Genomic DNA, 23759 nt, shown 5'->3' with positions numbered 1-23759 from the left:
TCTGTCTGTCTGTCTCCCTCCCTCCGCCGGCAGCCCGCACCCCGGGCTTCCCTCCCGTTAAGGGGTCCCTGACGAGAACCCGCACGGTGCCCTCTCCCCCCGCATCGTCTTGGTTTCCTTCGAAGGCTCGTGTAGCGTGCTTTCCCAGCTGCTTTGTTCTTTCTGACGTGGGCACCTCGGCGACCAGGGCTGAACCGCGTTCTTGGCAGGAGCCCTGCTTCCCCTCCGCGTCGTCGGTGAGGACACACCCCCGCTCGGTGATGCGCCCCGGGCTCCCCTGATGCAGAGCTACCCCGTCCTGTTTGTAATTCAAGTTGCGCCGGGCGATGCTCGCTCGGGATGACTTTCCCCAGGGCTCTGGTACCTCCATCAGGGTCTCGTGGTGGCTGTCGTGAGGGTCCCTCTAGAACGGAAACGTCACCCTCCAGCCCCGAGGGCCCGGGGCTGCACCTGCAGCGGGCGGAGGCCTCCAGGGACCCTGCGTCTGCAGGTCGCCGGCTCTCTAAGCCCGCCCCCTCCCCCTGCCACCCCGCAGCCATACAGCCGCTCTGCCCTCCCCCCCTCCAAACGCGGCTCTGTCCCAGGCGTGTCTTCGCCCTCCCCCCTCAGGGACCGCGGGTACAGGTGAGCGGTCCCTCACCCTCGGGAGGGACAGTCAGACCCTGAACCCCCCCGCCCCCCGTGGCTCCTCACGGTCGGCTTCCTGCTCACGTCTGTCCCCGGAGGAGACTTTCTAGGGGACATGCAGTGGAGCGAGACCGACCGTGCCCACAGGGCACAGGCCTGGTTCAGGTCCACCTGGAGACGAGCTTTGAGGCAGGTGGTCCCAGGGCCCACGGAACCAGCATCCGTGCGACCCAGACGAGCGGCCTCCCTACAACGCTGCCCGAATTCCCTCTGGAACCTCACTGAGTCCAGCTCTGTTTCCCGACGGGGAAGGTTCAGCGCCTCGGGCGGTGGGGACCCCTCTGCCCTCCGCTCCCAGGTGCCCAGCTCCCCTTGCTCTCTGACCCGTGGGCTCGGCCCCGCTGGTGAGAGATGCAAGCCTGGTGGGAAGGAGGGCTCCCCCAGAGCTCTCTCCGGACCCCAAGCAACCTGTGGGCTGACAGCCCATCCAGGTTTGCTCTGGACAGAGACCCCCGTCCCTAGCACGCAGGGCCTGGCCGTCCGAGGCCTTCTCGGCCTTTCCATCCTTCACTGGCTTGACCGTTTCTGGGAAGCCCGTTTGCGTTGATTTTTGCAAACGTGCAGATCTCCTGTTTACGCAACTGCCCAGCCAGTGACCTCGGGGGCTCTCGTACTGGAACTTTGAAAGTTTGCTTAGCCGAGTTACGCAAAATGCAAACGGTACCGGGAAACACGGCAGGTCCCATCTGAGGTGACTGCTTTTTCTAGAAGCATGTCTGGTTTTCCTGGCCGTTTGGCTTGAGGGCCTGGAGCTGGTGAGGACGGGAGGGCTCGACGTGGGCTGTGACCGCTGGAGGAAGGGCAGCCCTCCTGCAGCCCCCCAGCACACACCTCGCGAGCAGGGTAGCAGGGGGGTGGCAGGGGCTAGCCAGAGCTGGGTTCGTGCTCTGGGCTGTGGCCTAGAGGCAGACTCCAGAGCCCCGGCCTGGCGACAGTCACACCCGGGGGCGTGCCCGTGGCTCCCTGGGACGCGGCTGTGAAGCCACGTAGAGAGCCTGTCTTTAGGTCAACATTAAAATGCCCCTGCCAGACGAGCCCTCTGGGCCCTGCCTTCCCAGGGAGGCTGCCTCTCCTGGGAGGTGACTGGGGGCCAGGAGGGCAGGCGTGGGGAAGCCCCACCCGACCCCAGGGAGGGGTGCTGGCCCTGGCGCCCCTGTGCTCCCAGAACCCCGCTGGTTTACTCAGCAGCGTTGTGAGGAGCCAGGGGGGCAGCTGGCGGCCTCCAGGACAGAGAAACGCGCTGTGAACAGAAAAGGCCCCTCAGTTTTAAGACTTGGTCTGGGAGCCCTGGCCCATCCTATGTGGGTAGCACTTCCCGAATCCTGAAACCTCCCAGCTGGCGACGGGAAGGCAGGGTCCCGGGTTCCAAATGGACCTTCATTTCCCACTTCGGTGGGGCAAGGACAGAAGCAGGATGAGAATCGACCCGGCTCTAATCACGGCAGGAGGGAAGCCGGCTCAGAGCCCCGGTGCTGAGAGGGAGGAGAGGCAGGGGCTGCGGGGGTGGGGTGGGGTGGGGGGCTTCACTGGGGGCGCGGCTCCGCCCTGGCCCCTGCCCGCAGCCCAGCTTTCATGGACTTGTCAATCCACTTGAGGAAGTTGGTGACCTTGGTGTAGACGCCGTACTTGCCCTTCCGCGCGCACCCTTCGCCCCAGCTGACGATGCCAGTGATGAAGTAGGTGCCCCTGAAGCGGGTGACGTGGGGGCCGCCGCTGTCGCCCTGGCAGGCGTCCTCGGCCTGCGCGTCGTAGCCGGCGCAGAACATGTTGGAGGTGATGGTGAAGCTGCTGGACAGCTTGCAGGTGTTCCTGTCCACGTAGGGCACCTCCAGCATCTTGAGCGTGGACGACAGGCGGCCCCGCTCGTGCGTGCGCCCGAAGCCGCTGACGACGCCCGTCTTCTGGGTCAGCAGCGTGGCCTCGGCCCAGTCCTTCTCCGGCAGGCAGGCGGGCGCCACGTTCCTGCGAAACTTGATGGGCGTCTTGAGCCGCAGCACGGCGATGTCAAAGTCGTAAGTCTCCCTGACGAAGCGGCTGTGCTTCACGGTCGCCTCCACCTCGTGCGCCATCTCGTTGCCCTCCTCCATCTCCGTGTTCCGGTCGCCTGCGGACGGGGGCGTGGCCGTCAGCGTGGGGCCGCCAGGCCCTGCACGTCACTGACGCGTTAAAGCAGTCCCACTTTTTTTCTGCTTAGAGATTGGCACGTGGTCACTAGGAAATGTGAAATACAGGCGACTAGAGCGAGGCCAGTGTGACAGCCTTCTGCTTCCCCGCCGGGGGCAGCGGCCACCCTCCCCTGGTCTGCCCGCGGGTGGGGCTGGGCACCGGGTCTGACCTGCCAGACCGACCCCCAGCCACGGGGCCAAGTGGGCACTGATCACAGCCCACATGTGCCATGAGCGCCAAATCTCAGAATGAAAAATACCTCAAAATAGCTCAAGAGTACTTTACAGGCCGATTACAGGTCGAACTGACACTGTTTTGGCTTTACCGGGTAATGAGGTGTGTTACCGAAATGAGTGTCACCTGTGGACGTTTAAAACGTACGCTAGAAGATGTAATGTAACTAGGAAGCTAGACATTACAGCCGTGGCTCGGGCACGTGGCTCGCACTGGATTGTCATGGAGCAGCTCTAGGGTGTGGTGAGAAGGGGGACGTTAGGAAACAGTCCCCCAGATGCAAACGTGGGGCAGCGGTGCCGGCTGCTCAGACGGCTGGGGGCTCTGGGGGGCTTCCCGGAGGAGAGGGCACTGCGGACCCTGCGTGCATGGGGCGGGGGCGCCCCTCCTCCCCCGGCCTCCCTCTCCCCCTCGGGACCTCAGTATTTGAACTAGCGCTTCCGGCCAGCCTATCAGTCCTAGTGCCTCTGAAACCGGGGGGGGGGGGGGGGGGGGGGGGGGGCCCCGCAGGGGGTGAGCGGCACTCACCTACCCTCACCGTGAACCGCTTGGCCTGCAGGAGACAGTGGGCCGCGGTGAGGACGCAGAACTCACTCAGGATGGTGCCCCCGCAGAAGCCCTCGTTCTCCTCGTTGACGAGCAGAGCCTGCGACGGGAGGGCCAGAGGCGCCAGGTGGAGCCTGCCTTTGAGACCTGTAGCCCAAGCGTCCTCCCCGTCTCCCCACCACCGCGGGCCTGCCCTTCGGGAGGACTCGTGGGGGTCCTCGGGCTGGAACGAGGGCCAGGCCAGCGCACCCCAGCACCCACCCCCGGGGCCGTGCTGCCCAGCGCCGCCCGTGCTCGGAGCTGGCCCACCGTGGACCCCACGGCCCTGCCAAGGGCCCAGCGCTACGGCTGAGGGGGTTCTCCCCACCCAAACTCCAGACTCGCCCAGCCAGGCCCTACCCGCCTGTATTTCCCGGCTCCGGAAGGCCCCTCTGCAGCTCTATGTGCAGCAGAACTGCTGTCTGTTGTCTCTGGTGTGAATTAGGCCCCAGACCAGGCAGACGCCAGGCTCTGGATGAGACACTTGCTACGCTGGGCCTGGGGACGCTTGCACGGTCCGGACCCCCCTCCCGCGGCTGCGGGTACTACCGTTCAAGGCCGGTTCCTGGGATCCACGTGGCTGCTCCTGACGGGACGTGGGGCGGGGAACACTCCACCGGGACGGGGTGCTGACTGGGCGAGTGAGAGCACAGACCCTTCCCCTATTTTCCTTTTCCCCAAAGAACTGGGCCGGCAAGTGCGGAGAGAGCGCTTTCTGCTTTCCCTTCTCTGGGGACTCGCCCTTCTCTAAGCAACAGCCATGGGTTGAGAGGGTGCAAGTTAATGAAACTCTTAACAATGTCAAGTTCTAAAAGAACTTTGGAGGACTTTCATGACTAGCACGAAGTCGTGATGTTTTGTTTATGTTTTTGCATAACTTATCAACTCATAACCCCACTTGTGTGACAAGTGAGGAGGGTCAGTCTTCCTAAGACCTGGGACACTGACCGTCCTTCCTGGAGACGGACATGAGGCAACTGGCCAAGTCTGGGGACCCTCCCGTGAGGCTCCTCCTGCCCGCTCCCCGGAGAGCCCCACGCGAGCCCCTCTCAGAGCCCCGTGTCCGCCCCCGCCCTGTGGGAATTCACATGCTCCACGGGTACCACGTTCCTGGCCCTCTCACGCAGCAACTTGAATCGTGGGGATCTGGCGGGGGCTCCCCTCCCTTCGTAGGCCGTGACGCCACACGGGAGAGAAGAGGCCCTGGCGCTTTCAGACCCACACGCACGGCGCCCAGGCAGCCCTGACCTGCGGCGCGCTCTCCGTGCGTGGTGACTAGGTTTCCGCGTGTCCTTGCCCGGGCTCGTGATAATTCAGATAAACGCACACCTGCCTTGTGGCCGGTGGGGGCCAGCTGACGTCATTCCTAAGGGTTGTGGGCAGCTCTGGGAATATTACTTGTAGGAGAAGGCATTTTGGCTTTGGACACTAAAAACTTACAGTCCAAGTGAGGGTTCTGGATAGAATAGAGGCCCCCAGTGAAATCTGACTCGAGTAAATAGCAAATCATTTTCAGTGTGTGTCCCGTGTGATATTTGGGACATACTCACATTCAAAGTTATTTATTGTTTATCTGAAATTCAAATTTAAGTGGAAACCTGTGTTTTCATTTGCTAAGTCTGGCAACTTTAGTCCAAATCAACAACCAAAGAGTGAGTTTTTACCTTTGAAAACAAATGGATATACTTTTTGCTAAGGTACCGTCTGCCTCATTAGGACTTGGGTGTTTGGGTAAAAAAAATCTACCAAATTAGAAATGAAACAAGGAGAGCAACTCTTTCCGCCTCCGTCAAACCAAAGAGCAAGCAGAGGCCTCAGGGGCGCCGCCCTCCGCCCGCGGAGCCCGCCCTGCCGCCCGAGCTGGAGCCCCTTCTCTGCCTGGGCGGGAGGGGCGGCCGGGCAGGGAGGGCAGAGGCCCGGCCTCTTCCACCGCTGCCCGCTCAAGTCTGCTGCAGGCCCGCGTGGGCCGGGTGCCCGGCGGGACGGCCCCCCACCCAGCTAACCGGCCGCTGAGCTCCGCGCAGTTACCTGCCAGGGGCACTCCCCCTCTTCGCAGTCCCTCCCGCCCACTATCCGGACCAGGTGGCTCTCATCCTCCTCGGGGCTGGGCTCCGTCCCGTTGAGGCCCAGCAGGTGGAGGGAGCTCTCGGTGGGGCCCAGGTCTCCGCCGTCGTACTGCTCCGGCACGCCTGCTTCGGGGGCCTCCCCGCTGCCGTGGGCGGCCGAGCGCCTGCTGCGTCCCTGCGTGAGCTTCCCACAGGGGAAGGGCTCTGGAAGAAGGGCAGTCGGGCCTCAGCCTCGCGGAGGCCTCCCTGCGGGGCCCACGCAGGCCACTCCGAGGAGGAGCCGGAGGAGTGGGCCCCGGGAACGGGGCCGAGAGGGGCCTCTGGGGAGCGGGGTGCCCTGTGTCCTGCTCGGGGCTGGGCTACGGGTGGGAGCCCTGACCTCCGGCCGGCCAGCGTGCGGACCGTCTACTGGGACGCCTGCAGAAGTCGGGTGGCTGTGGCTGGACGGAGGACCGCGGGGCTGCGGGGGACACGACTGGTACACGGAGACCAGGATGGCAGAAAGGGGGGCTGGGGCGCTCAACCCCCAAAGTTCCCTTAGCCCCGCTGTGTGTTGGAAACGTTTCCTAATGAAACGCTGAAGAAAAAGAAGTGTTCTGGGCAGGAGGAGCAGCGTGCGGAGCTTTGTAAGGCAACAGCTGAAGGATGACAGCGACCCTTACGAGCGCCACGCAAGGGGCGGGGCCAGGAAATACCAAAAAGCGTCCTTTCGTATCCTTACCAACTAGGGAACCGAGGCAGAGCGGGGGCGAAGCAGGACACAGGCGGGGCAGCTGGGGGCCGCAGGTCTGAGGCGGGTCCCCCGTGTGTGTTCTTGGTGGCGCTCGCCCCGCAGGGCCCGCGAGTGGACTGGGGGAGTGCTGGCTCGCTGGCGGGAGGAGAGCTCTTCCCGCGCCAGCCGCCTCTGCCTTAACATTTGTGACCACTGCCCCCTTGAAATTCTGCATCAGCTCGTCCATGACTTAGAACAGAACTTTCTGCACCAGGAAGTAGTTTACCTGACTTTATTTTAAATTGACCTGTAATTATTCCTGGAATTAAAAAAATTTTGCAAGCAAGTCAAGCAACGACTTCAATTAAAATATGTTTTGGACCAGCTTAAGTTTAAAATCTCATTACCAATAGAAATGTAAATCTCACTGTCCTCTACCTGTTGAGAGATTTAATTTTACACAATTGCCGCTGCCCTGGAATATGCCCACCTCTGCAGTGGGCCCGGGACTCTGCATGCCTCACCACCCCAGGTAATGCCAAGGCTGCGGGCCAGCTGGGGCCTACTGGAGGAGGAGCTGGGGTCCCCCCAAGAAGGAGCCCGAGTTGAGAGGGGCGTGGCCGGCCCCCGCCCCACAGCAGAGGAGTCCCGGTCAGGCAGGACTCCCCATGGGGTGTGAGACGGGGCCTCTCCCACCCCCAGGACCCCCAGGACCCAGGCCCTCACTCAGCCCTCCGTGAGCTTCTGGGCCAGATGCATGGCATCTGGCTTTTATCAAGGAAAAAAAATTCCATTAACATGGGGACCCACACAACCCGAAACAGTGCTGGAGGGCCCTGGGTTCCCCTTCCGGCCCCTGCACCGCCTCCCCGGCTCCTTGGCCGGCCCACGGCTCTGGCCCTTGTAACTCCAGCCTCCCCAGCCCCCGCCCTTCCGAGAGGGATGGGGACGCCATCGTGGCAGCTGCAAAGTGGCCACTTGGGATTCGCTGCGAGCCGGGCACTGGGCAAAGGGGCCTCCACATGTTACCCTCACGCTCCACGTGCCCCCAGGAGAGCTGACATCACTGGCCCGTTTCTCAGGCGGTTCACAGAAACAGTGGGTCTGTCTCCAAACCACGAGCCCCACCGGGAGCCCAGCCTGCGCCCCTCCTACCTGTGGAGACGCAGGACTTGCCGTCGTCGCCCAGGTCGTACCCGCTGGCGCAGGAGCACAGCACCGCGCTCCGCTCCTCCCTGCAGAACTGGTCGCAGCCCCCGTTGTCCAGGCTGCAGAGCTCACGCGTGGCTGCGGAAGAGCCGGGAAGCTGAGGGCGCGGCCCGGGACGTGCCCTCACCCGCCGGTGCCACGGTGCCCACCAGCCGGAGCAAAGGGCCGGCGCCCCGGGCAGGCCCCTCCCCCGCCCACGTGGGGCCCCGGGGGGCCAGGGAGCCCGCACAAGCCCAGGGAAGGCCTGGAGGCTGGAGGGTCTCAAGTTCAGCCCTAAGAAGGGTGTGGTGGCGCTGGCCAGCGAGGTGGGAGCTCGGGCCGAGCCGGGAGCAGCCCACGCCGTCCACTCTGAGGCCTCGGTACCCCGTGGCATAAAGGACCTGGGGTCCATCCCCAGACGGGGTCTGGCTCCCGTGCGGCGGGAAAGAGGGGTGGTAGCCACGTCCCGGACTCAGGCCGTCTCCCAGCTGGCCGTGGGCCTCTAGCTGTGTGATTTGGGCACGTTATTTAACGCCCACGGCCTGCCGCATCACTTGTAGAGGAGTGGAGGCCACCCAGCCCCCAGGAGAGCCGTCCAGGTCCCGCGAGGCGCCGGGCACAGGGAATCTCACCGCCGGACTGTGCCAGCGTCACCCCTGCCAGCGTGCACCGGACATCAGACCCCAGACTCATCAGTCATGCCGCCCTGGCAGCTGACTTTACATTTCTCCACTGGGTTTTGATGAAAGAATAGTTACGGGGCAAACATTAAAGAAACTTTAGAAAACATTCCAGCGTCAGCCAAACGGTATTTGGGGAAGCAGCTCTGGGCGGTGGGTGGAAGGGGGCAGGACTGATACTCCCACCGGGGAAACTCCGAAGTATCCAATCGAAGAGCTCGCTCTAAAGACTACAGATTAAGAAATCAACAAAGAAGCGCGAATCTGTCTCCTCAGGGAAAACTGGCCTAATACTAACCTAAGTTTTGTTAAAAATTAATCACGGTATAGGAAAGCTCAGTGAGTTTTCCATGCAGAATTAACTGTACCAAATGTTTATAACTGGACAATCCCGAGCATTCAGCACTGACGTTTGCACGAATTTCCAGGATCTGGAGAAGCAGGAGAAACCTCCTCCTCCGAGGAAAGAAACGTCGGTTCTCGTTTCCACGTGAAGGGGCCCCACCCTTCGGGAACGTTCGTTCCACAGCCGCTCCTCAGAGGGGCAGAGGAGTGCCCGGTATCCCGGCCTCCACGCTGGGCACTCTGACTCGTGCTCCGCGGCCTGCAGCGGCACAGCCTCACGGAGCACAGGCTGAACCCCACGCGACCGGGAGGGTTTCCTTGGGCCTCTAGCTTCTTCCCGCATTCCCACCTGGCCTCCGCAGGGGGCTCTGACCTGAAGGTACACCAAGAAGAGGAACTCACGTAATTCACAGTTTTTGCCTTCAAATCCTTCCAAACAGGTGCATGTGTACTCCCCGAGGCCATCTTTACATTTGCCCTGATTCAGGCAAGGACGGCTTTCACACTGGTCACCATCTGCGAAGAAAACATTTGGAAACCAGAGCTTGCAGGTGATTCCCTTCATCGTGGAAACGATTTTGCTGTGTTGATTCTGGCGCCCAGTTCTCAGCTAACTTGAATGAACCTGGGATTCTTCCTGTTTTCCTGTAAACAAGTTGTCCTATCTGGACTTCGTTACCACTGCCCTCCCCCGCACCCCCCCCTCCCTGGCTTTGTGGCTACGTGCACGTGATACCTCTATCTAGCTGGGTTGCTGACTGAGCTTTCCAGTTTTTGCTGAGACCTCTGACTGTTTTTACAATCACTGACAACGTTTTTCCATCACGGAGAGGAGCCCTGTGCTGGTGACCACATGGGGTCAGCTGGAAGGAGGGCGGATAAGTGATTGCTGGACACTTGTTTCTGGGCTGGGCATCGACAAGAGGGTTCCTATTTTCTATGGTTTGGGTGTAAAAGGAGAATGAAAAGCTCCTGTAGAGCACTAACATGGGACTTCACATTTCTTGGGGCATTTGTACAATATAATTTAGAGATAGGTCCAATTGTCATTTTGAGAAATCTGAATACTGTTACCAGAGTGAAAACATTAGTTATGACAAATACCATTTCAGATGCTATAAGCATTAAATCAAGGTGGTTACCTTATGAGAGGACCCAGTGTTTCAGACTCTTATTTTTTGTTTCTACCTAAAATACTTGGGTTTAAAAAAATTATCATGGAATTTGGCATCCTCAAATGGGAATGAACTGATTTAAATGTATATAAGTAACAAAACTAGAATTAGTATAAAGCTACTATAAAAAACTATTTTACGATAACTATTATGGAAACACTCAGAGGGGAAATGTCTTAGATAAGTAAAATTTAAACAAGAGCAGAAAGGAAATTCAGGAAACATCTTCAAAATTTGAATACAATCTCTCCCGATTTAAATACCCTGATGAACCCCTCTCACTCAAGACTGAAATAGAAAACATCTCACCTTTGTATATATTCCAGAATTCATTCTAAAAGGGAAAAAAAATTTTAAATGCATTATGGAAAAGAGACATTTTACACCAATAACAGCCACAATCTAGTAACTCAAGTGAATAGGCTATTTCCCAAACAGGTCATTTTCTGGAACAAAATGCTCTAGAACTATTCAATCTAAAAGGGAAATGTTTTCAGATCTCCTGCATTTGTAAAGCTGTGGCTTCATTCATCTTTTTTTTTTTTTAATACAATACATGTTTGTGTAATAAATGATCGTATCCCAATACGGCCTAGCGTCCATTTTCTTGCCTGCTCACACAGTTGAACATGGCATCTGGGAAACATTTTGTAATATTAAATGTACTTTTCTAACTTTCATCCTAGCAAAATCACTAACGATATGATCACAATCAAGATTTTCACATTATTTGCTTCAACTGTTAAGTAATTCGAAATTAGATTACTTTTCTTGAACCACAAAAGTTTCTATATAGGTTTTATTTGTTTGTTTTTCACTAATCTCAGTTTGGAGAAACTGTGCTGAGACAACAGCAACTGAAGTAAAATCTCTAAAGTAATTGCTTAGATTCAGAAGCAAACCGTAAACTTTATGTATCACATTCAAACACTGTAATAAATTCATAATGACAAATAATTGTAATTGCTAAGACAAAATATTTTAATTTCATCATATACAACATTATCATATAATTTTTTACTCTCTCTTAAATCAATACCTATATCCAAGCTTTTATATGAAGAATCAGTGTTATACTTCACACATATTACATCTAGACCTACATGTATATCAATTTAAGATTAATATGAATCATTTAATATTACAAAATGTTTCCCAGGTGCCACGCTCGATCATCTTAATTGCACAACTTTGTTAAATATTGAAAATTTATTTTCAAATTAATTACCAAGAAACGGATTGTACCAAAAATGGTTTGCTCTATTTGCTACCCCCAAGCCAATCAATAAGTGGTTTTACATTAAGATACCTGGGTCAAAGATTCAAAACAGGATCAGATGCTTGGAGAATAATCATTATGTTACTTGGAAAAAAAGATAATTGGTAATTAGCTTAAAATAGGGCATCAAGAGCCTATGTAACACTGAAAAGAAATGTTCGTAGTCTTAAAACAATTTTTTGCTATCTATAGTAGGTGAATTAGTGTCTCCCCCTACTCCCCGGCCCCAACTTAGGTGCAACCTCAGAACTTGACCTTAATGGAAAGAGGGTCTTTGCAGATGTAATTAAGTTATGGATCGAGAACAGCTCGTACTGGATTAGGGTGGACCCCCAATCAATGAGAGTGTCCTTATAAGAGACATAAAATATCACACAGGCCACACACAGAGAAGGCTTTGTGAAGGTGCAGGCACAGAGTGGAGTGATGTATCTACCGGCCAAGGAACAGCAAGGGCTGCTGGTCGCCCCAGAAGCTGGGGGAGAGGATGGAGCAGATCCTCCCTCAGACCTTCCAGAAGGAACCAAGCCTGGTGACACTTTGATTTCGACTTGTGGTCTCCAGAACTGTGAGAGAGTAAATTTCTGTTGTTTTAAGACACCCAATTTGTGGTGTTTTGTTACAGAAGGCCTAAGAAATGACTACACTGTCTTTTAAATTTTTTATTTAAAAATTTATCACACAGTAAAAAGGACTTTTTCTGGTGTACAATTCTATAAAAGCCATCACACGTATAGATTTGTATAATCACCGCCACAACCGAGACGCAGAAGAGCTCCGTCTCCCCCAACCTTGCCAGCCACTGGCCGCCCCCGCTCCGAATGCCCAGCACGAGTCTGCTCTGTGTCACTATAGTCATGACTTCTTGAGGATGTCCTGTAAATGGACTCACATGTGATATAACCTTGTGAATATAACCTTCCTTCTTTCAGCATAGTGCCTCTGAAACTGAAACTCATTCACGTTACTGTGCGTGTCGATAGTTTGTTCTCTTTTACTGATGAGCAGTGTTCCACTGTGCAGCGGAACACGGTTTGTTTATCCATTCACCCGACAAAGCACATTTATACTATTTCTAGTTTTCAGCAATTATGAATAGACTTGCTATAAACATTTATGTACAGGTTTTGTGTGAAAAAAGTTTTCAATTCTCTACAGTAAATACCCAAGAATGGGATTGCTGAGTCATATGGTAACTTTATAAGAAACTGTCGAACTGGTTTTCAGACTGACTGTACCATTTTGCAGTCCCACAAGCAGTGTATGAGTGGTGGTCGCTCCACATCCTCACCAGCGCTTGTTTTTTATTCTAGGTGTGTAGTGGCATCTCACTGTGGTTTGTTTGGTTTTTGTGGGGGGGGGGGCCCAACTTGTGGCATGTGGGGCCTCAGTTCCCTGGCCAGGGGGATCGAACTCATGTCCCCTGCAGTGGAAGCATGGAGTCTTAATCACTGGACCACCAGGGAAGTCCCTCATCGTGGTTTTAATCTGCATTTCTGTAATGGCTAATAATATTGAATATCTTCTCATATGTTTATTTGCCAACCATGCATCCTCTTTGGTGAAGTGTCTCTTCAAATCTTTTGCTCATTGTATTTAATTGGGTTATTTTCTTCTGTTGACTTGTAAGAGTTCTTTATATATTCTGACCACAAAACTTTTGGCAGATATGTGATTTGCAAATATTTTCTTAGTCAATAGCTTGTATTTTCATTCTCTTAATGTTTTTCACAGAGCAAAAGTTTTAAATTTAGAATAAGTCTAATTTATCTATATGTTTTTTATGGATTATGCTTTTGGTGTCACGTCTAAGAATTTTTGCCTAACTTAACTTTGTGTCATGAAAATTTTCTCCTAAAAGTTTCCTGTTTTATCTTTAGAGCTATATGGTCCATTTTGAGATAATATTTGTATAGTTGTGAGGTTTAGGTCAAAGCTGACCTTTTTTGCATATAGATGTAGAATTATTCCAATACCATTTATTGAAAAAGAGAATTCTTTTTCTATTGAAATGCTTATGCACCTTTGTCAAAATCAATTGGCCAAGGACTTCCCCGGTGGTCCAGTGGGTGAGACTCTGTGCTCCCAATGCAGGGGGCTCAGGTTCGATCCCTGGTAGGGGAACTAGATCCCACACGCATGCCGCAACTAAAGATCCCGCATGCGGCAACGAAGATCCCGTGTGCTGCAATAAGACCCGGCACAGCCTAAATAAATAAATAAATATAAAAAAAAAAATCAACTGGCCATATTTGCGTGGGTCTATTTATGGACTTTCTATTCTGTTCTTTTGATCTATGTGTTTATCCCTTTACCAATACCACACATCAATATCGCTACGATTTTATTTATTTATTTATATTTTTTTGGCTGCGTTGGGTCTTCATTGCTGCGCGCGGGCTTTCTCTAGTTGTGGCGAGCAGGGGCTACTCTTCGTTGCGGTGCATGGGCTTCTCACTGCAGTGGCTTCTCTTGTTGCGGAGCATGGGCTCTAGGCACGCAGGCTAGTTGCAGCACTCGGGCTCAGTAGTTGTGGTGCACGGGCTTAGTTGCTCCGCGGCATGTGGGATCTTCTGGGACCAGGGATTGAACCTGTGTCCCCTGCACTGGCAAGCGGATTCTTAACCACTGCGCCACCAAGGAAGTCCCATATCTCTATGATTAATGTAGATTTACAGTAAGTCTTTTTATCAGGTAGTGTGAGTCCTCCAATTTTATCTTCTTTCTCAAAATTGTTTTAGCTATTCTAATTCCTTTGTTTTTCCATATTACAAATATTGAATCAACTTGTCTTTATCTGATGGAAGTTTGGCACTGCATTAAATCTATATATCAAATTGGGAAGAGTCAATATTTTAATATGTTAAGTCTTTCAAACCATGAACATTCTATGTCTATTTATTTAGGTCCTCTTCCTTTCGTTAGCGTTTTGCAGATTTCAGCATACAGGTCGTGTACATGTTTTATTAGATTTACACATAGATATTTTTCTTTGGAGCAACAGTAAGTGGCATTAATTTTTTTGTTTGTTTCTAACTGCACATTATTACTACACAGAAATACAATTAATATTTGCGTGCTGACCTTGTATTCTGTGACCTCGCTAGACACATACATTTTAGGAGTATTTTTTCCAGATTCCATGGGATTTTCTATGTAGATAATCACGTTACTTGCAAATAGGGAGTTTTATTTCTTTATCTTGGCTTATTGTTAAACCTTCCTTATGGCTAGGGTTTCCAGTACAATGCTGAATTGGGAGTATTAGAAATGTACATCCTTGCCTTTTTCCCAGTATTAGAGCGAAAGCATTCAGTTTTCACCACGATATCAGTTGTAGGTTCCTTGTTAATAATCTTTATCATGTTGAAGAAGTTCCCTTTTAATTGTAGTTTGCTGAAAGGTTTTTTTTAAAATAATTGTTTTATTTACTTATTTTAAAATATTTATTTTAAAATATTTATTTATTTTTGACTGCTCTGGGTCTTCGTTGCGGCATGCAGGATCTTTTAGTTGTGGCATGCGTGCAGGATCTTGTAACCCTACCAGGGATCAAACCCCTGCCCCCTGCGTCGGGAGCACAGAGTCTTACCCACTGGACCACCAGGGAAATCACTGGAAGGTTTTTATCATGAATGGATGTTGCATCTTGTCAGGTGCTTTTTCTCTATCAGTTGATATGATTGTGTGGATTTTTCTTCTTTAAACTGGTGGATTACACTGTTGATTTTCAAATACTGAGCCAGCCTTGTGTGCCTCAGATAAACCCACTTGGTCATTGTGTATTCTTCTTTTTTTAACATATATTGCTTTATTCAATTTGCTAATAATTTGTTGAGAATTTTTATAAGAGGTTCATGAGAAATGTTGTTATATAGCTTTCTTTCTTTCTACCTTCCTCCCTCCCTCCTTCCCTCTTTTTCTCTTTCTTCTGTTTTTGTGGGTTTTGGCATCAGGGTAATGCTGATCGAAAACAAACTTACAAGTGTTCCCTTTTCGTTTCTAGAAGAGATTACACAGAACTGGTGTTATTTCTTCTTTAAATGTTTGAAAAACTCACCAGTGACACAATCTGGACCTGGACATTTTCTTTACAGAAGGTTTTTAACTAAGAAGTTGAATTTGCAGATATCTCTGTCATACTATGTGTTTTGGTAATTCATGGTTTTGAGGAATTGGTCCATTTCATCCAAATTGTAAAATTCCATCCAAATTTGTGTATGGAGTTGTTCATAGTATTCTTATTATCCTTTTAACATATGCAGGGTCTGTAGTAATATCTCTTCTTTCATTCCTGATACAATTCATGTGCTCTTTTTTGTCAATCTTGTTAAATCTTATCAGTTTTACTGATTTTCTCTATTATTTCATGTCTTCAATTTTATTGATTTCTCCTCTTTTGGGTTTATTTTGCCTTTTGTGTGTGTGTGTGTCTTAAGGTGGAAGCTTAGATTATCAATTTGAGAACTTCTTTTCCTATAAAAACATTTCATGCTATAAATTTCCCGATAAGCACTGTTTAGCTGCATCCCACAGATTTTGTATGTTATATATTCATTTTTGTTCAGCTAGGAGTTATTTTCTTTTCTTTTTTCAAAAATTGTATTTATCTATATATATTTTTATTTTTGGCTGTGTCAGGTCTTACTTGCGGCACGCGGGATCTTTGTCACAGCACGCGGGATCTTTTGTTGTGGTGCGTGGGCTTCTCTCTAGTTGTGTCGTGTGGGTTTTCTCTCTCTAGTTGTGGCGCACGGGCTCCAGAGCATGTGGGCTCTGTAGTTTACAGCACGCGGGCTCTGTAATTGGGCGCATGGGCTCAGTAGTTGTGGCACGTGGGCTTAGCTGGCCCGCAGCATGTGGGACCTTAGTTCCCCAACCAGGGATCGAACCCACGTCCCCTGCATTGGAAGGTGGATTCTTTACCACTGGACCACCAGGGAAGTCCTGAAAGTATTTTCTAGCTTCCCTTGAGACTTCTTCTTTGACACGTGTATTATTTAGAGAATTCCCTGGCGGTCTGGTGGTTAGGACTCTGAACTTTCACTGCTGAGTGCGTGGGTTCAATCCCTGTTCAGGGAACTAAGATCCCACAAGCTGTGCAGCGTGGCTAAAACAAACAAACAACTTAGCTCTTTAAAATTATAAGTATGGTAGTTCTAAGGAAGTAAGGAAGAGTGTTTGGGAAATGATACTGAGGAAAAAGGCAGAACATGAACTTGGCACTACAATTATTTTTATTATTTTAAAAAACTGTTAAGTGTATGTGAATTAAAGGAACATTTAAAAATAAAAACAGTTCCTGAAATTATGAATAACTTTTTAAAAGAGCTAAATCGTTCACTTGGTAACAAGGAGTAAAAATGAATTCTTAATTCCTCTTCTCTCTTCTGGTGGCTGAAATGAACTATGGTAGTCAAATGGATAGCAACACAAGAATTCCCTTGCAGACCTTGACCTTTTGCAGGAATGCAAAGATGTCTGAGTCATACAACTTACCAATTATTATTTTCTAGACAGAAGTGCCAACTATTGTGCTTTTCAGTGTATCAGTGGTTGCCACATTCTCCTTACCTTCAGGTTTCATGGCAGGAAACAGAAGTACTTCCTTGATGTTACCGTAGACTGTGAGAAACACGGTGATGCAGCCAATGTCCATGCCACAGCCAGATGGGGGGGCAGCCTGGATTCCAGGCGGTATAGAAGTTCTCATCTATGAACATCATCATCGTTGGTGGCTCTGGCCTGTTGTTTAAAAGCCTCTGGCTGCTGTATGGGACTATTTAACCCAGTGTAAGCACTGCACACTTCCCTCCTCATGACAAGCAGCTCAGCCTGCTCAGTGAGACCCAGAGCAGTCTGTCTGGCCGTTATCTGTGGGCCGTCACCGATGAGTGGGTCGCTGCTGCAAGCCACTTTCAGGGACTCTGACAAGCTTAGCAAGGAGTCTGCCTGTGGTCCGAGGCGGAGGACATTCAGCAGTTTTTGCGACACAGATGTGATCAATAATTTTTTCAGCCTCTTCCGTTCTTAAGAGGTTAGTTTCCGGCAGCTTCACTCCCAGGTTTTTCTTGAGCCCTTCTATTGTGCTGATTCTCCAGAAGGATGGGGTGGAGTCCATCTCATGGGTTTGGCCTGCTGGGCTGACTGGATGGTGGGTGATCTTGTAACTGCCCATAACATGTTCAGCATCCCTGATATGATATCCATGATTTCACGAGGTCATAAACGGCCAGGTAAAACTCACGAGTGGTGAGTTCGAGTCAAACCTTCTGGAACTGGCATCCAACATCACAAACGCAGTCAATGCCACCAACTACCAGCATTTTCCAGTTGGAGTTCTGGAGCAGTTCCTACACGTAAGTTCATGTCCAGCTTGCTGTGCTAGGTGATGGAAAGCTTGGTCACAGCTCCCCGTGAAGTGGCATTGAGCATGGGAAGTTCATCTAGGAACCCCAACTCTTCCAAGAAACTTCTTCTACACGTGATCATCTTGGCGTGCGGGATACACTTCTTCCTCACAAAGTCACTCTGGCTGGAGTCAGAGAATCTCCGATGATACTGCCTTTCCTCGCCTTTCGGCCAAAGGGGGATGAGGTGCCCATGGAAGCAAGAAGACAGTAATGCAAGTCTGTGGAGCTGAGGGGCGCTCAGCTCTGCTCCTCGGTTTTCCCAGGGTTCTCCGGACTCCACGAGGAAGTCTTCTATAGACTTGAGTAAATTCTTCTTCCGACTTAACATTTCTCCACTCAGCCATGACTTGCAACTGGACCTGTCCTCCAAGGGCACAGCTCTTCTGCCACCTTTAAGGTGAGCCAGGCCGGTGGTGTCCAGGCTGCCGCGAGCAGGCGGGAGTCTACACGAGCCTGTGTGGCACGGGCCCCCCAGCGCCCAGACTCCGCTGGACACTCCACTGCGGGCCCGTGGTGTGGACACGTCCGCTGTATGCGGCCAGGCTGTCTCTCGTGGGCTCCTGCTTGGCCTCCTTCTCCTCAGCCTTCAGGCGTCTTCAGCTCGCGGTTGCTCAGTTTTGGCTCGCAGCCGTCCACGTCCACCTCGGCCCCTGCTGCAGCCAAGACACCCCACGGCCTGACGCAAGGTGCCAGACGACAGCACGACGCGAGGTGGCTAACGGACCTCAGTGACTTCCGGGTCAGCATTGGAGGCCCCGCCTCTTCCGGGGGAGGGGCGGATGCTTTTGCGCCGCGGCCGCCGCCGCCGCTGCCGCTGCTGCGCAGGTGCAGAGCAGGGCCTCGAAGCCGCGTTCGTTCTGCGCCTGCGCACCGACCCACCCTGTGGTCTCAGGACGGGAACCCGTCGGCGAGTATGGCGGCGGCTGAGCGTCTGGGCGAAGAGCCCGGGCCCGGGGTCCTTGTGCAGGCCGAGGCCGACAGCGCGTTCTTAGATAAACATTTTGAGTTTTAAGGTGGACCTGACAGCGCTTCAGAAGCCCCCGCAGCCCTGTAAGTGCATCCTGGCCGCGCCGCCCCTTACCGTCTTCTCCGTGTCCTCAAAGACCTCGCGGGCCTCCTCATACGAACAGGCCTCCTCTAGGCACTCCCTCTCCAGGTTTCCCTTCTTCATCTCCTCCAAAAACGAGTTGGCCCTGCGGACCCTCTGCAGGACGCCGTGGGCCTGGTCCCGGGGCAGGAACACTGGGGTGGAGAACGCGGCTGTCACGTGCTCGCCCACGTGCGGGTCGCGTCCCCGGGCCACCCCCGCCCCCGCGAGTGACGGGTCGGACGCCTGCCCAGGGCCCGCGCGCCCACCACTGACCTGCCCCGCCGCACACGCGCACACCCGGCCCCGTGCTGAGACCCGAGCCCTCCTTCTGGAACTCGCCCTTCGGTCCCTCTTGCCTCCCCGGGCCCTCCACTCCGTTCTGTGGCTCAGCTGTACCCGCCCCCCCCCCCCCCCCCGGCCTTCAAGGTCTCAGCTCTGCGTTAGGTGGGGAGGTGACACGGTTTTGCACGATCTACAATTGAAAGTATGATTTGTTTCAAGTCCCAGGACACACGTACACAAGACTAAAACAAAAGTTTCAAGAAATAGTGCTTACTATTAATTTCTACAAAATAGTACTTGTTACAAAATTTTCTACTTGTTTCTGTCCTGTTTCATTAAAAAAACCCCACTAAATTGACCTGCCAATTAAAGTGTCCTGGCTCAGGGATCTCTCCCCTCTCCCCTCAGTAGCCCCTGCCGAGCTGCCTGGGTCTTCCCGGTCTCACCCACTCCTCTTTCCCTTTTCACTGTGCTGTGGGAGGCCCTCAGGTCCTTTTCTTGGCGCTCTGCCCTGCTCTCTGCCTCTCTTCTGCTGGGGAATTGAGAGTCTCACCATAAGGAAGATGACTCTCCAAGTTGGTATTTCTAGTCCCAGCTTCCATCGTGAGCGCTGTGTTTTCAGCTCTCTCACGGCGATGGATTCTGCCCTCACATCAGAACTCCAGACTCCCCATGTCCGAAACTAAAAAACAGGACTGCAGAATCAAACTGTCTTGAGTGGCAAATGCATCTTGGTCACCTGCTACTGAATATTGGCAAGTGGGAATTCGATACCTACTTCTTAGAGTTGTTTTAAAGAGTGTATGAAACTCCTAGTGTTCACTCGCTCCTACCTCAAATTACTTTCCCTTCCAAATTCCCTATTTCTTTTAGTGACACCTGTGTTTTCCCAGCAAGGCCAGGCCCACATTTGTTCTGTGAGGGCCCATCCCCCATTACTCCAGACATCCGCTCCACCAGGGAGCGCTTGCTTTGAAATACAAGCCACGCACCCATTTCTCCCCTCCCTCCTTCCCCTACCTGGTCCCCCCACTCCTGTTCGGTTTGTTTCTCTTTCTCACTTTTCACTCTTTCCTTCTCCCACGCGCCTGGGCCACTGAACTTCCACATCACCCAGAGTGCAAACATGCAGACAGGACCCCGGGGCTGCCTCCACTCTGCTCTGTCCTTTCTGGTTTCTTCTCTTGGACAGGTCTGGAGTCCCAGAAAGCCTAGAGCCCCCTGGCGGAGCCAGCCTGAGGGTGGTGGCACTGGCTCTCATCCTCTTCCTTGCCATGGAAGCTCCTCTCTGCCTGTGACCCCCTAGCCTCTGTGCTGGCAGTTTGCTCTGGCAGAGGAAGGGGGCCTCTCTCCGTCTCTGCCTGCCACTGCCGCCCTCCATCTCCCTCCCTCTCTGTCTCTGTCTCTCTCCCTCCTTCTCTGCCCGTGTTTCTGTCTGTCTTTGTGATCTGTGATCTGCTGTCTGACTCTCCACCCACAGGGAGGCACACCTGGCCCTAAGCTACGCTTGGCTGAAACCACCAAGCCAGGCTCTCATGCCAGCCTCCCACAGGGGATGGGCACCCACTCTCCACACTGTGGAAGTTCAGGGGCATCGCCCTGACCCCTCACCCTCTCTCCTCCCCCCCAGGGCCACCCCTGCAGTCTGCAGGGTGAGGGGCACTTACCACTCCCCCCCGGCAGCAGAAGGCCAGCCAGGGAGGCGCTGAGAAGGACGAGGCACAGCAGGCCCGCCATGGTGTGGCCGAGGACAGCTCTCCGTCCCCGCCGTGACAGGCCTCTGGGGCAAGGTTCACGCACCCTGGCTGGAGGGTGGCTGGGTGTCCTTCTGTTTATCACAGCCTCCTGATTGGAGCCTGGGCCTGCCCGGTGGCAGGGCAGGCGGGGGGAGGTCAGGGGCAGGCGACCGCACTGAGGGCATGGTCACCCTGGCCTGTGTGGCCGTGGGGAGGTCCTGGCCCAACCTTGTCCTTGTCAGGAACTGTGTCCAGGGGGGCCTGCTGTGGGCACAGGAGCACTTTGTTCTGAGAGAGAAAAAAACTGTCATTTTATAGCTTTCAGACGTTTATGTCTAGCTCTGTTTTTGTTCTTACAACCACGATAAAAACCAAGTATCATTTGCCCATCTTTTCTCTAGGACAGAAAACAGGTTTAGAGAGAGGTGGAGCGTTAGTCCATGGCCGTGCGTGGTGGACGCGGGGTTAGGACCCGGGGCTTTCTGCCCACGCGGGGCGGGAGGTGTGTGCACCACACGGGGCCCTGGGCCGATCTGCCAGCCAGGAACCTCCCCTCCTGGAGTGGCAGGTGTGGGGCATGGCCCGAGCGTCTCAGCTGACCGGGGCTCTGGAGGAAGAGGCCTGGGAACTGCCGGTGGGGTGAGCGCCTGTGCTGGAGATGAGGGGGTTGTGCTGTGTTCCACGCACCAAGCACACCTGACGCGTTCCACGTATGACACCCTGGTCGCTTGGCTTGTTCGCTGCTCTGTGTCCAGCACGGAGAGGGGTGTCTGGCACACAGTAGGTGCTCAGTAAACACCAGTGGACTGAACGAATCAGTGATGTCCCAGAACGCTCCTGCTGGGCGCCCAGGCCAGGGCTGGTCTTTCGCAGGGTGGTCAGTGTGATGTGCAGAGCCTGGTCCCTGAGCCTGGCTCGCCTGGTCTCTGTGCTGCCCTGTCTCTGCACTGCTGGGCGTGTGGGGCGAGACTGGATTCCCCGCGCCTGGCGAGGGGAGATGGTCCGTGCGGGTGAGGCACTGCGGCGTGGCCCGGCACTGCACCCACCGCAGCAGTGAGGCCGGGGAAAGCGGGGCAGAGCCAGCAGCCCGCCCACGACCTGCTGAACCCCTTGGGTCTGAGTGGGCTCCTGGCTTGGCCCCTTGAACCCCACATCCCCTTTTCTTCCCAGGAAGAGGAGTCCAGCTAGCTTTCATTTCCAGGAAGAAACAAGAGGCTCAGGGCCTCCAGAGACCTCGGGCATTCTGGTTGCAGAATTTCTCAAGTGTCTGCAGCCTGAGCTGTTTTCTGGGGGCACCTGGACGTTTGCAGATCGGCTTTCCTGGCCTTGGCCAGGTGGCCTGTCCTCCAGTGCCTCGTTTTACCTGCACCAGTTTCATCCTCATGACAAGCATGGCAGCGGGCCCCATCTTGTAGACGACACGAGGGGCGGAGAGGGTTGGTGGTGCAGCTGAGGGGGCTAGAGCCAGAGCCACCCCAGGAGGTCTGGCCCAAGGTCGGAGCTCTCAACGTGTGTCCGGCGAGAACCCTAGAAACTACCACCTGATGGGGCAGCAAAGCGTTTCTGTGAAGGCTCAGATGGCGAGCACGTGAGGTCTGCGGGTCAGACGGTCTCTTCTGTTCCAGCAACTCAGCCCTGCGGTTTTAAGGGGCTGTGGGTGACGCATAGTGGAGTGGGCAGGCCCCAGGGAGCCTTTATTCCCAAACACGTGGCCAGGCTTCCGGAGCCCTGGCTACTCAACAGGCTGGACTGTCCGCCAGAGCACGTCTGGCACTTTAAGCACGGCGTCCCAGGCCGGGACGGGCGAGTCTTGAGGGAGGTGGGCGCCCGCCGGGGTGGCCTTGCCCACCTGGCCGGGTTCAGGTGGGGTCAGGCGCTCCCCTCCCTGGTCCCTGGTTCCTCATTCTTCCCAACCTGAGGCCTGAGGGACTCGATAAGAAGGTAGGTCAAGGGGCCTCACCCCCATCCCACTGAGCTGGGCAGGACCTGGGAGCCTGCATTTTTTGGAGCATCCCTGCTGGTCCCCAGGCAGGTGTCATCTGCTGGGGCCTCGGCTGGAAGAGACACCCAGTCCTCAGGGTTGGGGACTGTAGCCTCCAAATCCATGAGAGCTGTTGCGTTTGGAAACAGCTTCATGCAAGGTTCACTTCAGCAAAGATGGTGATTGTGAAGGAGACCTGCTCAGAGATAAACACGAGGGTCTCCGTGAAATGCCTCTGGACAATTCAGGCAGGGCAGGCAGCCACCGGGGGCTTGGAGGAGGCTCGGCTGCTTGCTGTCCGTGGGGGAGCAGGTGTGCAGAGCATGAGGCCGCGTGTTACGGTCAAGTTCGCACACTTAGAAAAGATCTGGGGGCTTCTCTGGTGGCGCAGTGGTTAAGAATCCGCCTGCCAAGGCAGGGTACACGGGTTCGAGCCCTAGTCTGGGAAGATCCCACATGCCACGGAGCAACTAAGCCCGTGCGCCACAACTACTGAGCCTGCGCTCTAGAGCCTGCGAGCCACAACTACTGAGCCGGTGTGCCGCAACTACTGAAGCCCATGCACCTAGAGCCCGTGCTCCACAAGAGAAGCCACCGCAGTGAGAAGCCCGCGCACCGCAACGAAGAGTAGTCCCTGCTCGCCGCAACTAGAGGAAGCCCATGCGCAGCAACGAAGACCCAACGCGGCCAAAAATAAATACATTTATAAAAAGAAAAGAAAAGATCTGGAAGGATATTCAGCACAGTGAGTGGCGGATGCTAACAGTTTTTCTGTAATGAAGATGAAACGCTTGAGTGAGAGACGAATGTGTGGGGAAGCGGCACCGTCACCACGGGTGGACACGTCACCGGGGGTGGACACTCACGCCTCTGCTGCCGGCCCGGCGCGCCCAGTCCCCGCGTGCTCTGCCCGGTGTGTCACCTTCTGTCCCCCTCCCCTCTCCATCTGCCTCTTTGAAGCTCAGTCTCTCTTTTTTCTCTCCAGCTCCTCAGAATCTCCCTCAGGTTTCTCTCTGTCTCTCCATCCCTCAGTCTCTCTCTGTCTGTCAGTCTCCCTGTCTCCCTCTCTGTGTCTCTGTTTCCGCTTCCCCTTCCCCTGCCCCAAGAACCACAGGAGAATTTCCGGCTTTGGTGCGCGAA

The 23759-nt window shown here is 53.7% G+C and overlaps 1 protein-coding gene and 1 long non-coding RNA gene across 4 annotated transcripts; one reads left to right on the top strand and one right to left on the bottom strand.

The window, feature by feature from the left end:
- Positions 1 to 2045: 2045 nt before the first annotated feature.
- Positions 2046 to 20663, bottom strand: F10 (coagulation factor X). Of its 3 annotated transcripts, XM_068526645.1 has the most exons (8): positions 20570 to 20663; positions 18612 to 18772; positions 10148 to 10172; positions 9066 to 9179; positions 7606 to 7737; positions 5701 to 5942; positions 3616 to 3733; positions 2046 to 2791 (listed from the first exon to the last, which is right to left on the bottom strand). In XM_068526645.1, exons 1-8 carry the CDS (start codon positions 20637 to 20639, stop codon positions 2211 to 2213), a joined length of 1443 nt encoding a protein of 480 aa, XP_068382746.1. In that variant the 5' UTR covers positions 20640 to 20663; the 3' UTR covers positions 2046 to 2210. The 3 variants fall into 3 exon arrangements, with proteins under 3 accessions (XP_068382746.1, XP_068382748.1, XP_068382747.1); XM_068526647.1 differs by lacking the exons at positions 10148 to 10172; positions 18612 to 18772; positions 20570 to 20663 and adding an exon at positions 16692 to 16952; XM_068526646.1 differs by lacking the exons at positions 10148 to 10172; positions 18612 to 18772; positions 20570 to 20663 and adding an exon at positions 9400 to 9729.
- LOC137751952 (uncharacterized) lies at positions 18425 to 20962 on the top strand. The gene is made up of 2 exons (XR_011071002.1): positions 18425 to 18580; positions 20533 to 20962. It is a non-coding gene; the product is annotated as an uncharacterized lncRNA (long non-coding RNA).
- The last annotated feature ends 2797 nt before the right edge of the window (positions 20963 to 23759 follow it).

This window comes from Eschrichtius robustus, chromosome 18 (assembly GCF_028021215.1).
Source record: "Eschrichtius robustus isolate mEscRob2 chromosome 18, mEscRob2.pri, whole genome shotgun sequence".
Lineage (NCBI taxonomy): Eukaryota > Metazoa > Chordata > Mammalia > Artiodactyla > Eschrichtiidae > Eschrichtius > Eschrichtius robustus.
The sequence above is the reverse complement of the archived record's forward strand: the minus strand, read 5'-3'. Positions and strand labels throughout refer to the sequence as shown.

Bases quoted from the DNA above. Each gene is read 5' to 3' on its own strand.
- F10 (XM_068526645.1), bottom strand. From the start codon at position 20,639: ATGGCGGGCCTGCTGTGCCTCGTCCTTCTCAGCGCCTCCCTGGCTGGC. The intron at 18,773-20,569 runs GTAAGTGCCCCT...TCTCCACCCCAG, and splicing joins TCTGCTGCCGGGGGGGAGTG to TGTTCCTGCCCCGGGACCAG. The intron at 9,180-10,147 runs GTGAGATGTTTT...TTTTCTTCGCAG, and splicing joins ATTCTGGAATATATACAAAG to ATGGTGACCAGTGTGAAAGC.